Source organism: Ranitomeya imitator, chromosome 9, assembly GCF_032444005.1.
Source record: "Ranitomeya imitator isolate aRanImi1 chromosome 9, aRanImi1.pri, whole genome shotgun sequence".
Lineage (NCBI taxonomy): Eukaryota > Metazoa > Chordata > Amphibia > Anura > Dendrobatidae > Ranitomeya > Ranitomeya imitator.
The window spans coordinates 47,361,011-47,373,248 of NC_091290.1; the positions used below are offsets into that span (position 1 = coordinate 47,361,011).

Here is a 12,238-nt window from a genome sequence, read left to right on the forward strand (position 1 = left end):
TATCTATCATCTATCTATCTATCATCTATCTATCTATCCCGTATCTATCTATCTATCTATCTATCTATCTATCTATCTATCTATCTATCTATCTATCTATCTATCTATCCCGTATCTATCTATCTATCTATCTATCTATCTATCTATCTATGTATCTATCTATCTATCTATCTATCCTGTATCTATCTACCTATTCCGTATCTATCTATCTATCTATCTATCTATCTATCTATCTATCTATCTATCTATCTATCTATCATCTATCTATCTATCTATCCCGTATCTATCTATCTATCTATCTATCTATCTATCCTGTATCTATCTATCTATTCCGTATCTATCTATCTATCTATCTATCTATCTATCTATCTATCTATCTATCTATCTATCTATCTATCTATCTATCTATCTATCCTGTATCTATCTACCTATTCCGTATCTATCTATCTATCTATCTATCTATCTATCTATCTATCTATCTATCCCGTATCTATCTATCTATCTATCTATCTATCTATCTATCTATCGTGAAAAAATTGGAACAGCATCAAATTACTTACCTTACAAGGCATGCAGAGCTCTTCCAACCAGCAATCCAATGGTCAAAAAGTAATAAACTCAAAAAAAAGGAAAAGCAGCACAAAATAATTGAAAAAAGTGGACTTTAATGCCTGAACGACGTGGCAACGTTTTGGATGTGTTATCCTTTGTCAAGCCTTGACAAAGGATAACACATCCGAAACGTTGCCACTTTTTTTCAATTATTTTGTGCTGCTTTTCCTTTTTTTTGAGTTTATCTATCTATCTATCTATCTATCTATCTATCTATCTATCTATCTATCTATCTATCTATCTATCTATCTATCTATCTATGTATTTAATCTGTTTACCTATCATGTGAAACCCTGTTTGGAAAATAAAACGTGGTTTTCACCAACTCTAATAATTTCATATATTATTCAAAAGCAGCCTAAATTATGTAAGTAAGCATGGATCTATGAATGTTGAAATCACTGAAATTCCCATTAAAAAGTTGTCTTGAAATAGAAAAACCTCATCTTGTCCATGAGCAAGAGTGATATCACTTTTAGGAAAAAAAATAAAGTTGTTTTTCTCTAACCCCGGACAACCCATTTATTTGCCTCCGTGAAGTATGGACAGTATAATCTGCAGCTGTTAAATGAGGCGACCCAATGTCACGTTGTGTCATTATTGTGGAGGATTTCTGCTATCGTGGACTTTTAGAATACTGATTTGTTTTGTCTTTAGACTGGTAAAGGGCTTATCCGGGACTGTTTAATTTTTTTACTATGAGCCTAAGAACTAATAAGTAAGGCAGATGCTACCTACCTGTCTGTTGTGCCTAGTGCCGATCTCTGCCGGCACAGAAAGGTCACAGGCAGCTCCTTCCAGCAATTTATTGGCTTCTGCTGAATTCACGTCGTCAGAGCAGCGGCTGCTCTTCGGTTCTGCTCTGTTGACGGGGCGTGACTATCGACGTCATTCTGGTTGACAGTTGGCTCCCCACTGCCTAACTGTGGGAAGCCGGCTGTCAATCAGCTTAGTGTCAGCAGTTACCTCCCGCCAACAGCGGAACCAGGAAGAAGAAGCAGCAGCTTAATTGGCAGTGAACGCTCTGAGAAGGCATCGAGCAGAACAGGCAGGTAGTTGCCTCTGTTAGCAACTACCTGCCCATTAGTTTTTAGGCCCATGATAAAAAAATAATATCGGCCCACACAATCCCTTTAAGAGCAAATATACAACACAGGATTTGCATGACACATACACAGCGGATACCAGTAGCCAGAAGTTGACATGTTGGGGCACAAGAAGCTCCGTATTTATCAGACAGGGATCCACAGGTCTTCATTATTTTAGGAGCTTCACAAGTTTCTAAAATTAAAAAGATAAAACAATATTGAGATGAGACCTAAGAAGACATATACAAAATACGAACAAAAAGAAGCGCACAGTACCCGCAAACTCAAATGGTGTTCCTATGCAGTTGAGTCTTCCACTGACACAATAACTGCAAAAAAAAAGCAAAACAGTGCATTCAAAATTTACAAATTATCTTTTCCTCCACATTATATTACCATATTAATATGTAGGGGTGTTCCACTTTGAACAATTCCTATTTGTTATACTTGTCCCCAACCAAAAGTCAATGGGTGATTAACGGTAACCTACAGGGGACTGAAGCAGCAATGTTCTAGATTCCCAATAGCACCACCACAAAAGACATTCAGTATTACACAGTGCCTATTGGAATATCAGGGCTGAGCATACAAGACATGAAGGGTCCTTTATTTTTGTATTTGTACTCCAGTTTGGCTAATATATGAGGGTTCTGTACAGGGGATAACCATAACAATAACCTAATGCGATATTTTTGCATACTGAATGATATATAACAATATCTAATACCTGGTTTTACTAATTCTTATGCTTTGTCAAGCCTTATAATTAGAAAATTGTTGACTGAATTTGACCTAACTACAGCATATAATTTGCCCAAATTTCTACATTTCGGATGCTGACAAAAATGAGAAGAAGATCCATGAAACAAAAAGGCTCACTGACATGAAGAATACAAGAATAGAGGTTTTGAATACCAGAAATGTGACACCTTATAATTTCCCAAAACGTTTCTGCCCTTATCTTCCCTTCCTCAGGTGTGCAGCACCTGAGGAAGGCTGAATACAGCAGAAACGTGTTGTTTTTTTGTTTTTTTTATACAATTTTTTTTTGTTTTATTTCATTTTATTCTTTTGGTACATTTTTGGCATTATTTCGATTTGATGACATCTGCTACCGTGAGAGCGCAGTTCAACTGATATCTCCACCCTCCTCACTTCCTGTCAGAACTACTCTGGAGGAATTTCAATCAGCACCTATTGTATTAACTTCACATATTTTTAGGAGTTGTGCCTAAATTTGCTCAACTCCATCAGTTGAGCAAATTTCTTGTTTTTCATTTTAAGCTCTCTTACTATGCTCACAAAGCGCTATGTCTCTCCTTAAGAGAATTCCACTATTCGTACTTTATAATTCCCAATATGGAAAAACAAATTACATTTTTTTTCCTTTAAAAATTACTATTAATTTTCCATCTCTCAGCCATTCTGCATTGATTTCAATAATAATACGATTGAAAGTAAATCATGTTGACCCCCCAACATTCAATCTTTTGGTATTCCCATCGCCCCTTACCATGTGAGACCATTGTAGACTGTTTGTTGGTTTGGCATGATGACGGTGTTTGCGTTCAAGTAGCAGGGACACTGTGATTTTAGAACACATTCCTGTTTGTTATCCAGGTAAAGACCCGCAGGACAGTTACAACCTTCAATTGGGACGTCAATGGCATAGCATTCCAGCTCCATGTTAGAGAGGGACAGACAGGTCTGACCGCAGGGGCTAGTGTTGTAACTGAACGTCTGGTTACCGTTGCAGTCAACAGCTAGAGAGAGAAAAGAAATCAAGTGTAGATGAGATGTTAATGGGTTTTCTCCATCTTCATAAATGAATAGTACTTTTAAAAACAAGCAGTTTTACAAATGACTGCTTATTAAAATTTGCAGAAATTCTTCAGATATTGAAACTTTTCCTTTGTTTACAGCTCGTTCCTTAGGAGACCGACCACCGCTGCGCTCTAGCCATGTTAATTAAATCAAAATTGCTTGGAATAATGTCTGATTGGTGAGGACCTTTCCTCAGAGGATACATTAGAGCCAATGACAATGGTTAAAAAAAACCTTAAAAGGTCCAAGAGAATATTTTGAGACACAGTGCTCTTTAACTTGTGCTGCCACTTTATTAATGCAATTGAATGTGGTCATAGATAGGACCGCCAGTGATCAGATACTGACGGCATATCCTACCAATATGTCTACTGTGAACCATCTCCTCTAAGTACATCTAAGATTGCGTCAACTGTACAAGTGATATAAGACATATTGCCATTTTTTTCCATTTAAACCAATCAAATAAAAATAATTTCCAACGACTACATTTGTCCTAAATCATCAGATGTATTATTTCTACTAACGCCATTAAACCCAATTGTTTTAATAGCGTATCATTGATATACCAGAGCAGATTTATTGGCTCTGCTATATAAAGCATTTTTTGTGAACAGCAGTGATGATTTGAATGAACATGCTGGGACAAGGTGTTATCCCTCCATGCTTGTGTGCCAACCAAGTGTCTTCGGTGTGCTCGAATAATATGTTTGAGTCCCTGCAGCTGCTGTTCGACAGCCGCAACACATGTGGGGATTTCCTGTTTGTTAGGCTATGTCTCCACGTTCAGGATTCCCTGCGCTTTGGACGCAGCGGATACCCCGCTCCTCCCAAAGTGCTGCCCGCTGTTGTACGCGCAGTGTTCATTGAACACATGCAGAATCACCGCATCGTATTCATAGACTGGGTTATTTCTCTAACGGAGACGGAGCATCTCCACAAGATAAAGAGACATGCTGCTGTCTATGAAGACGTGCTGCATGTCCGGTTACGCAGGGCCGCCGGATATAGCCCTGCACGCATAGTGGAGACAGGATTTCATAAAATACCCTCTACTATGCAGTAACATCTGGACGCTGCGGATTGGACCATGCGGCTGTATGCAGCGTCCAATCCACAGCAAATCCTGAAGGTTTCCTGACCATGGAAACATAGCCTAAGGCAATCCACACATGTGTTGTGGCTGTCAAACAGAGACGAGACATGCAGCAACGGAGGCTTGAACATATTTTCAAGCACGTCGAAGACACTCTGTTAGCACTCGAGCATGGCGGATAACGCCTCACTCATCACTAGTGAACAGTAAACTCAACTAGATAAAGGTCTTAAAAATTGCTTGTATGAATGAAGCAAAGTACCTTTTGTAAGTTAATATTTTTGACTAAATAGAGCTGAATGGTCGTGTCTTCTATGGTTCCTGTAAACAACGTTACTTGCACACTACGTGATTCTGCACTTTTGTGTCATAGTCTAAATTAAATTTCTGCTCTTAATGCCTTGACTATCTTACTGCTGTAAGCATATTTTTTTTTCTTACTGCAGTTGGTGAAGGTCCTCCAATCTTTTAGGATGATTCCCTTGGCAGCGCAGGCCCGGGCATACGTTCCAAGAGCAGAGCAGATTAAGTTAATAGTTTCTTGGTAGTTGCAAGCTTCATAGACACATCTCTAAAAACAGAATATCAGATATTAAGCCTTAAACACTGCAACCAAGAATTGTATAACTTAGGTCCCCCATACACTTTGCACCAAAGTCTGCTGGACCCTCCAATACTGGAAAAGCTTGACCGTCTAAAGTATATTGAGGCCTTTCGACTCTTCCCTGACAGATGATGTTGGGAGAGGTAAGAGTCAGGCAGATGGAATTTAATTCTCCGACCCTTTTATAAGAGATAAGTGGCTGTAAGAGGTGCCAACAGCTTTCTCCTCTCTTCCCACTGAACCATATGACTGAGATTTCACGTGTGGGGGAATCAGGGACGTTTGCAGTCTGCTGATCAAGTGTTCAGATGACAGCTATCAAACGTGTCTGGCTTTTCTTCATTGGAATTCTTCTATTTAGCCCAAGCAATAAAATGTACAATGTAAGGATAAAATGGGAAATAATAGGATACAAAAAATGTGATATTTTACATTTAAAGATTTTTGAAATTTGCTTTAAGTTTGATTTACAGCCAAAATAAGAGATTCAAGTTTGGAGCCTTGTTATTATATCAGAATATTGTATTATCAGCATGACAGTGAGACTAATTGCCCACCTTTGGTCCCTTCTTAAAACTCCCGAGAAATTTAATAACAACTACTAAATGTAATAATAACTACTAAGTACATGGCGCGGTAAAGTGAGAGTATTGATCAGAAGAACTGCTCTGGAAGCAGCAACAGATAGGGGCAGGAGCGGTAGGCCAGTGATTTTACAGGACTGATAACATCAGCTTCATATCAGAGGTTAACAGGGGTAGGTGGGTGAGAGATGAGCAGCTAGCTGCAGTAGAGTTAACTGGGATCTCAGGAATTAACCCATCAGCCTGGAATATATCAGGCTCTAGAGGTCAGTCTCCTTGGGAACAAGCTGGAAACTATGTAAGACAAAAGCTCCTTTAGCAGGAGAATGACAGCAGATTGAAAACACAAATGCAAACATGCTTATTTTATGCTGGCTAATTAACCTTGCCAATTTTATAGCATGAGAAAAGCCCTTTAAGCCTAACCCCTTCTGTCAAAGCTGATGCAGAGAAGGGAGTTGGCTTAGGTAATGAACTAATCTAATCGCCTTGTTGGAATGAGAGTGGAAAACCAAGGGGACGGTGCTGAAGTTTGTATATTCTTTAACATCTCACAATTAAAGTACACTGGTAAGGTTAATTACCGTAATCTACATTTGTAAACCAACGTGAAATGTTGTGTTGTATATCAGTAATCATGCTGGTAATGTTATGTTATCATGATTATTATGATCACTTACACATAGAATATTCTATGTAAACTGATGTTATATTTAGGACTTCAAAAAAATCATGCTAATCACAAAGATATTAATACAAGAATGGCATATTGGTTTCACTTCCATGATCCGTTTACCTTGTAGTAGGGTTCTGGATCCACCAAAGAATGGCATGTGTGAAACAGGCTTTCCTGGTTGACCAAAACAGAGCAGTGTGCTTGTGCGAAAATTTCTGTTTAAGAAGAATATATTAGTTACATCTGACAACTTACTAAATGTAATAACTCGTATTTGGTTAAACTACAAATTACTGCATATACTCGAGTATAAGCCGACCCGAGTATAAGCAGAGACCCCTAATTTTGCCACAAAAAACTGGGAAAACTTATTGACTCGAGTATACTGTAAGCCTAGGTTAGGAAATGCAGCAGCTACTGGTAAATTTCAAAAAATAAAAATAGATATCAATAAAAGTAGAATTAATTGAGACTTCAGTAGGTTAAGTGTTTTTGAATATCCGTATTGAATCAGGAGCCCCATATAATACTCCATACAGTTAATGATGGGCCCCATAAGATGCACCATATTAAAATATGCCCCATATAATGCTGCACAAAAGGCTAATGATGGCCCCATAAGATGTTCCATAGAATAATATAACCCCATATGCTGCTCAATAAAGGTTGATTGCCCCATAAGATGCTCCATAGAATTATCTAACCCCATATGCTGCTCCATAAAGATTGATGGCCCCATAAGATGCTCCATAGAATACTATAATCCCATATGCTGCTGTTGCGATTAAAAAAAAAAGACATACTCACCTCTCGTCGCTGGGAGCTAGGTGCTGATGTTGCCGCTGGCTCAGGCTCCCGGCACTTGCAATATTCACCTGTTCCCATTGCACCACCACACGCCACTGTGTCTGCAGTGACTGTTCAGGCAGAGGGCGCTCACTAATCACGTTATTGCGCCCTCTGACCTGAACATCACAGCCAGAGGACCCGGAAGACGGAGCCAGGTGGTGGAACGGGGACAGGTGAATATCGCATGGCTCACCCTCCCCCATCATACTCACCCCCACCTGATGCATCTCTACAAGTCCCTACTTCTCCAATGGTCTCCGGCATGCGCTGGCAGCTTGTTCCTGTGTTCAACGGTCATATGGTACCGCTCGTTAAAGTAATGAATATGCGCTCCGCCTATGGGAGTGGAGTTGCGTCCATATTCATTACTTTAATGAGTGGTACCACGTGACCGCTGAACACAGTAACAAGCTGCCGGCGCCGAGACCTCTGAGAAGGGACGTGCAGATACCGCATCGGGAGGAGGTGAGTTTGATGAGACAGTCACCACTCCTGCCACTCCTCCTCCCTCGCCGACCCCCTGGGACAATGTCTCAAGTATAAGCCTAGAGGGGCACTTTCAGCCTAAAAAAATGGGCTGAAAATCGCGGCTTATACTCGAGTATATACGGTAACTTCTCAGTGCACGAGGGAGTTATTGGCTGATCGGCAAGAAGAGCAGAACGGTTCTATTGTGTTCACTTTCATCACCGATATTTTTGCATTTGACTGTCCTAAAAATACAGAGCCCAACCTACAAACTTTCTGATTTTTTTTTTAGTTTAAACGTTAATCCAAATTTTTGAACTGATCGCTTACCTTCAAGGCAGGTGCAGACGAGCGTATTTGCTGTCCGAGTGTGATCCGACAAATCATCGGATCACACTCAGACAAATATTATGTTATGGGGTCGTGCGCATGTCAGATTTTTTCTTGGACAGAGCTGGTCCAAGGAAAAAAATTGCAGCATGCTTGATTTGTATCTGATATTCAGGTCGCACTCAACCATACAAATCAATGAGTCCGTAGAAATACTCGGTCTGCACTCGGGTGACATATGAGTGCAGTCCGATTTTTATGGCCTAGCAGAGTAGAGAAGATAGAACTTTTTTTTTCTCAATCTTACTCCCAATTCTCTTGTGTGACCCTAGTCATAGTCTCTTATGGTCACCAAATTTAAAAGGCTCGAAATCGCCCTACAATCCTTGTAAAATTACATTTTAGTTTCCTAACAAATTATTTGTGTAGATGAATTGAATACCGTCATATTTGTCCCTAAATTGTATGTCTTGTATGTCTTCTTGGCTATTAGTGGATAAAAAAAGTTGTAGGGGATATGTGAAATATTGGGACCTCGATCCATAAGGCACTTACCATTAGATACACTCATTGAGCAAGGGTTAACATCTATATTCTGGGATGCTTTACAGTTTGCCGCTGCTCTCCAGGAGTCTACAAATACTGTAACTGTTCCCTCAACAATCCCAGAACTGGAAAGGAAGTCGTCCTTAGTTTCACCATTAAAGTTGCCACATAATCCTGTTTTTAAAAAAAACAAAAATATGAAAAAAAATAAATGGTAGTAAAGCTTTAGTCATACTACATGCCAAATTAATAATCCCTTACTGCACATCCTGAATTCAATAAAAGGAGGAGGAGTAAGGCCTCATTCAGACGTCTGTGTTTGCCTTTTTTTCATGAACCCATAGACTCACAATGCTAATTTAGATCCAACACTTGAAACAATATGGAACACATCTCAAAGTCGGACATAGGACTAGCCGCATAGACTATACTAAGTGTGAGCTCCATCCGATAAGAACACAGATGAAAATTGTGTGCCAAAATTGGACGTCTGAGTCAACCCTTACTGGTCAAACTCAACAAGTTTATGGGTCCATGAAGAAAGTGGACAGCGCTTGGATGCCATCCATTTGCTGTCTGTTTTTCACTGACTGTTTGATATCAGAAGCTTGAGAATCCTCCATCTTTTTTTTATGCATACGAGAAGAACTTGTGAAACTCTGAAGGTAAAAACTAACGTCCTGACCAAGCTCTGATGAAAATCGGATTGAAAACACTGGTGAATATCCATCCTTTTGTTTCATACAAGAAAAATCACTGACATCTGAATGAGCCCTAACATGAATGCTTGTAGTACACCACTGTAGACTTTAGCCTGTCTTAGTATGTAGAAGTTACAATGACTTTTTTGCTTTTTACTTCTTATCCAATTTAATTCTCCCGCACATTTATTATTCCCTAGTCCCTGTATCTGTAACTTCAATTCGAGACCCTTGTGAAAATCTAAATATATCAAGTCAGCCACATGACCAAAATCCAGGCTTGCCCTTACCTACAAGAATTTATGGGGGAAATAGAAAAACATTAAAATGGTAATTACCAAATGACCACAAATTAGACACTTGAACCATTTCATTATTAGTTATTTAATTTCAGTCTTCCAAAAATTCTTACCTTTGGTGTTTCCAAAGTAATTTGTGTTCAGCTTAATGTAAGCGGTGAAGACGGGGACTCTCTGCACCATGATCTCAAGACCAAATGTTGTGAAGAGGAGGATATTTGTGGAGGAGAGTCGTATCACTATAACTTCATCTGTAGGAAGAACCAACAGAATTAAAATCATTGTCATAAAAAAAAAATCTGTTTTGTGTTTCCATGGGGAGAGAGGAGAAAGCTGCTGCCTGACACCTCTGGCTTTTCCTTGCCACCCCGAAAAAAGATAGGCCTTCATTGATCATTGCCTTTGCGTCTGTAATTTTGTCTATCTTTGTATGTTTGCAGCTTTTTTGTTTGTTTGCACCCAATTTATTATTTTATTTGTGATTTTCTTGAAGTCTATGTTATATGTACTCACCTGTTTTTTGTTTTACGCTTTGTGGGCTGAGATTTGGTCCAGATAATTTTGCCTGATTCATCATTGCCTTTGTGCCTGTTTTTTGTCTATCTTTGCATGTTTTGAGTTTTCTTTTTTGTTTGCACCCACTTTATTATTTTGTGATTTTCTTGAAGTCTATTTTATATGCACTCTCCTGTTTTTTGTTTCTGTTTTACGCTTTGTGGGTTTAGATTTGATCCAGATAATTTCATTATTGCCTTCGCGGCCGTTTTTTATCCATCTTTGTATGTTTTGAGCCTTTTTTTAGTTTATTGATTGCAGATATTTTCATCCTATTCATCAATTGCGACTTTTTAAGAAGTGGCAAAATCTGGGGCAACTTCACTCAAGTCCCCCTCAGGTACAGTTTTAAGCACGCTAGAACTTTTGGCGGAATATTTGTGACTTTTGCCACCAAAGTGCAAAGTTTGACACGAAAAGTCGCAAGAACAGTTTATGATAGAAAAAAAGCCTATTTTTGACTCTGCAACAAATTCATGAATTACGTTCACCATTTTAATGAATTTGGCAACAAAAACAGCAACTTATAGCAAAAATCAAAAAAAGGAAAGTGACTTAAGAAACATGCAAGTGATGTCTTGGGACTGAGTCATAAGTCCTGATTCATCAATGCCTTTATGCCTTTTTTTGTCTTCTTTGCACCATATTCATTATGCTATTTGTGCTTTTTTAAAGGGAACCTGTCACCCCATGGCATTTTTAACTAAAAGAGCCACCTTGTGCAGCACTAACGCCTCCCAGCCATCACTCAGCCCCTCCGTGCGCCAGGCGCTGCCTCCTGTGACTTCATTAATGTCCGCGGCGCCTGCGCTGTAAGTTCCTTTTTCGGGCATGCGCAGTTTGCGCTGCCCTTCAACTCACATTACATGTCGGGAACTTACAGTGCAGACGCTGGGGACGTTAATGAAGGCACAGGAGTGGTTGGGAGACCTTTGTGTCTGGGGAGAAAAGACATGCCCCCCAGACAGACTACAGGTATGGCGGGCAAATTAAAAAAACTAATATTTCTGCATTGGCAGGGACCCCAACTAAAAGAGCCACCTTTACAGAATGCAGCATTAGTGCTGCACAAGGTGGCTCTTTTAGTTAAAACCGCCTGGGGGGTAACAGGTTCCCTTTAAGTCTATTTTTTATGTTCTCATCTGTTTTTTTTCTGCTCTGTGTGTGGAGTTTAGCAATTCTCAATTTTTTCACCTGATTCATCATTTGCAATTTTTTTTTAAAAAGTCAGAAAATTTGACGCAACGCCACTACAATCACCCCTGCCGTGGTGTAATTTTCTGCATGTTTCTCAAAAGTCGCACACATTTTATGACATCTAGAAAAAGATGTGACCTTTTTTTTGGGGCTCAAAAAGTCACAAAAATGGTTAATGATAGGTTAAAAAAAACTATTTTATGAGTGTGCGCCTGATTTGTGAACTGAGTGCACCATTTTTGTGAATTTGGCGCAATAAACGTCAGCGAATACAACAAGACAAAAAAAAAAGAAAATTAACTTAAAAAACGCAAATGGGGGCCAAAATATTTGGTTCCTGCTCATAAAAAATATAGTCAGGTTTCCACTCACCTGTCACATAGGGCAGCTGTTTTATCTGCCCATCCACTGTGATTTGATCCTGCTTTGACAGTATTATTATGCTCTGCAGTATAGGAATGTAAGAGAAAGGAAGAGTCAATATCTGTATTAATACTACAGGAAACATGGTTCATGTTCTACAAACAATAGCATAGATTTTTTTTTTAACTCTCTAAGCGCCTGTTTGAACATTTCCAACATCCCAGTCTATTATCTCTTTACAATTGGTTTGAAAACACCGGGTAGGGGTCAGTTTTTGCTTTTGCGTCCAATGGCTAACGCTCATGTAGGATCCGCTTTCTACCCAGCTGGAGTGAGGAACTTTGCTTGCTAATTTTTTCTAACAAAAGTGCGCAGTTGAAGCAAAAACTAACTGCATGGACCCAAAAGATTTATCTAAAAGCTCCATAGCAGATTGTCGAACTAAT

General features: G+C 39.2%; 1 protein-coding gene across 1 annotated transcript in view; it reads right to left on the minus strand.

The window, feature by feature from the left end:
• LOC138648601 (mucin-6) overlaps positions 1 to 12,238 on the minus strand; it is a 105,059-nt gene that overhangs the window by 40,055 nt on the left and 52,766 nt on the right. The window contains exons 17-24 of the mRNA XM_069738387.1: positions 11,802 to 11,874; positions 9,791 to 9,928; positions 8,687 to 8,851; positions 6,605 to 6,699; positions 5,062 to 5,191; positions 3,214 to 3,463; positions 1,977 to 2,029; positions 1,787 to 1,893 (exon numbers count right to left, since the gene is read on the minus strand). Coding sequence (XP_069594488.1) covers positions 1,787 to 1,893; positions 1,977 to 2,029; positions 3,214 to 3,463; positions 5,062 to 5,191; positions 6,605 to 6,699; positions 8,687 to 8,851; positions 9,791 to 9,928; positions 11,802 to 11,874 — 1,011 coding nt within the window. The remainder of the gene's footprint in view (positions 1 to 1,786; positions 1,894 to 1,976; positions 2,030 to 3,213; positions 3,464 to 5,061; positions 5,192 to 6,604; positions 6,700 to 8,686; positions 8,852 to 9,790; positions 9,929 to 11,801; positions 11,875 to 12,238) is intronic.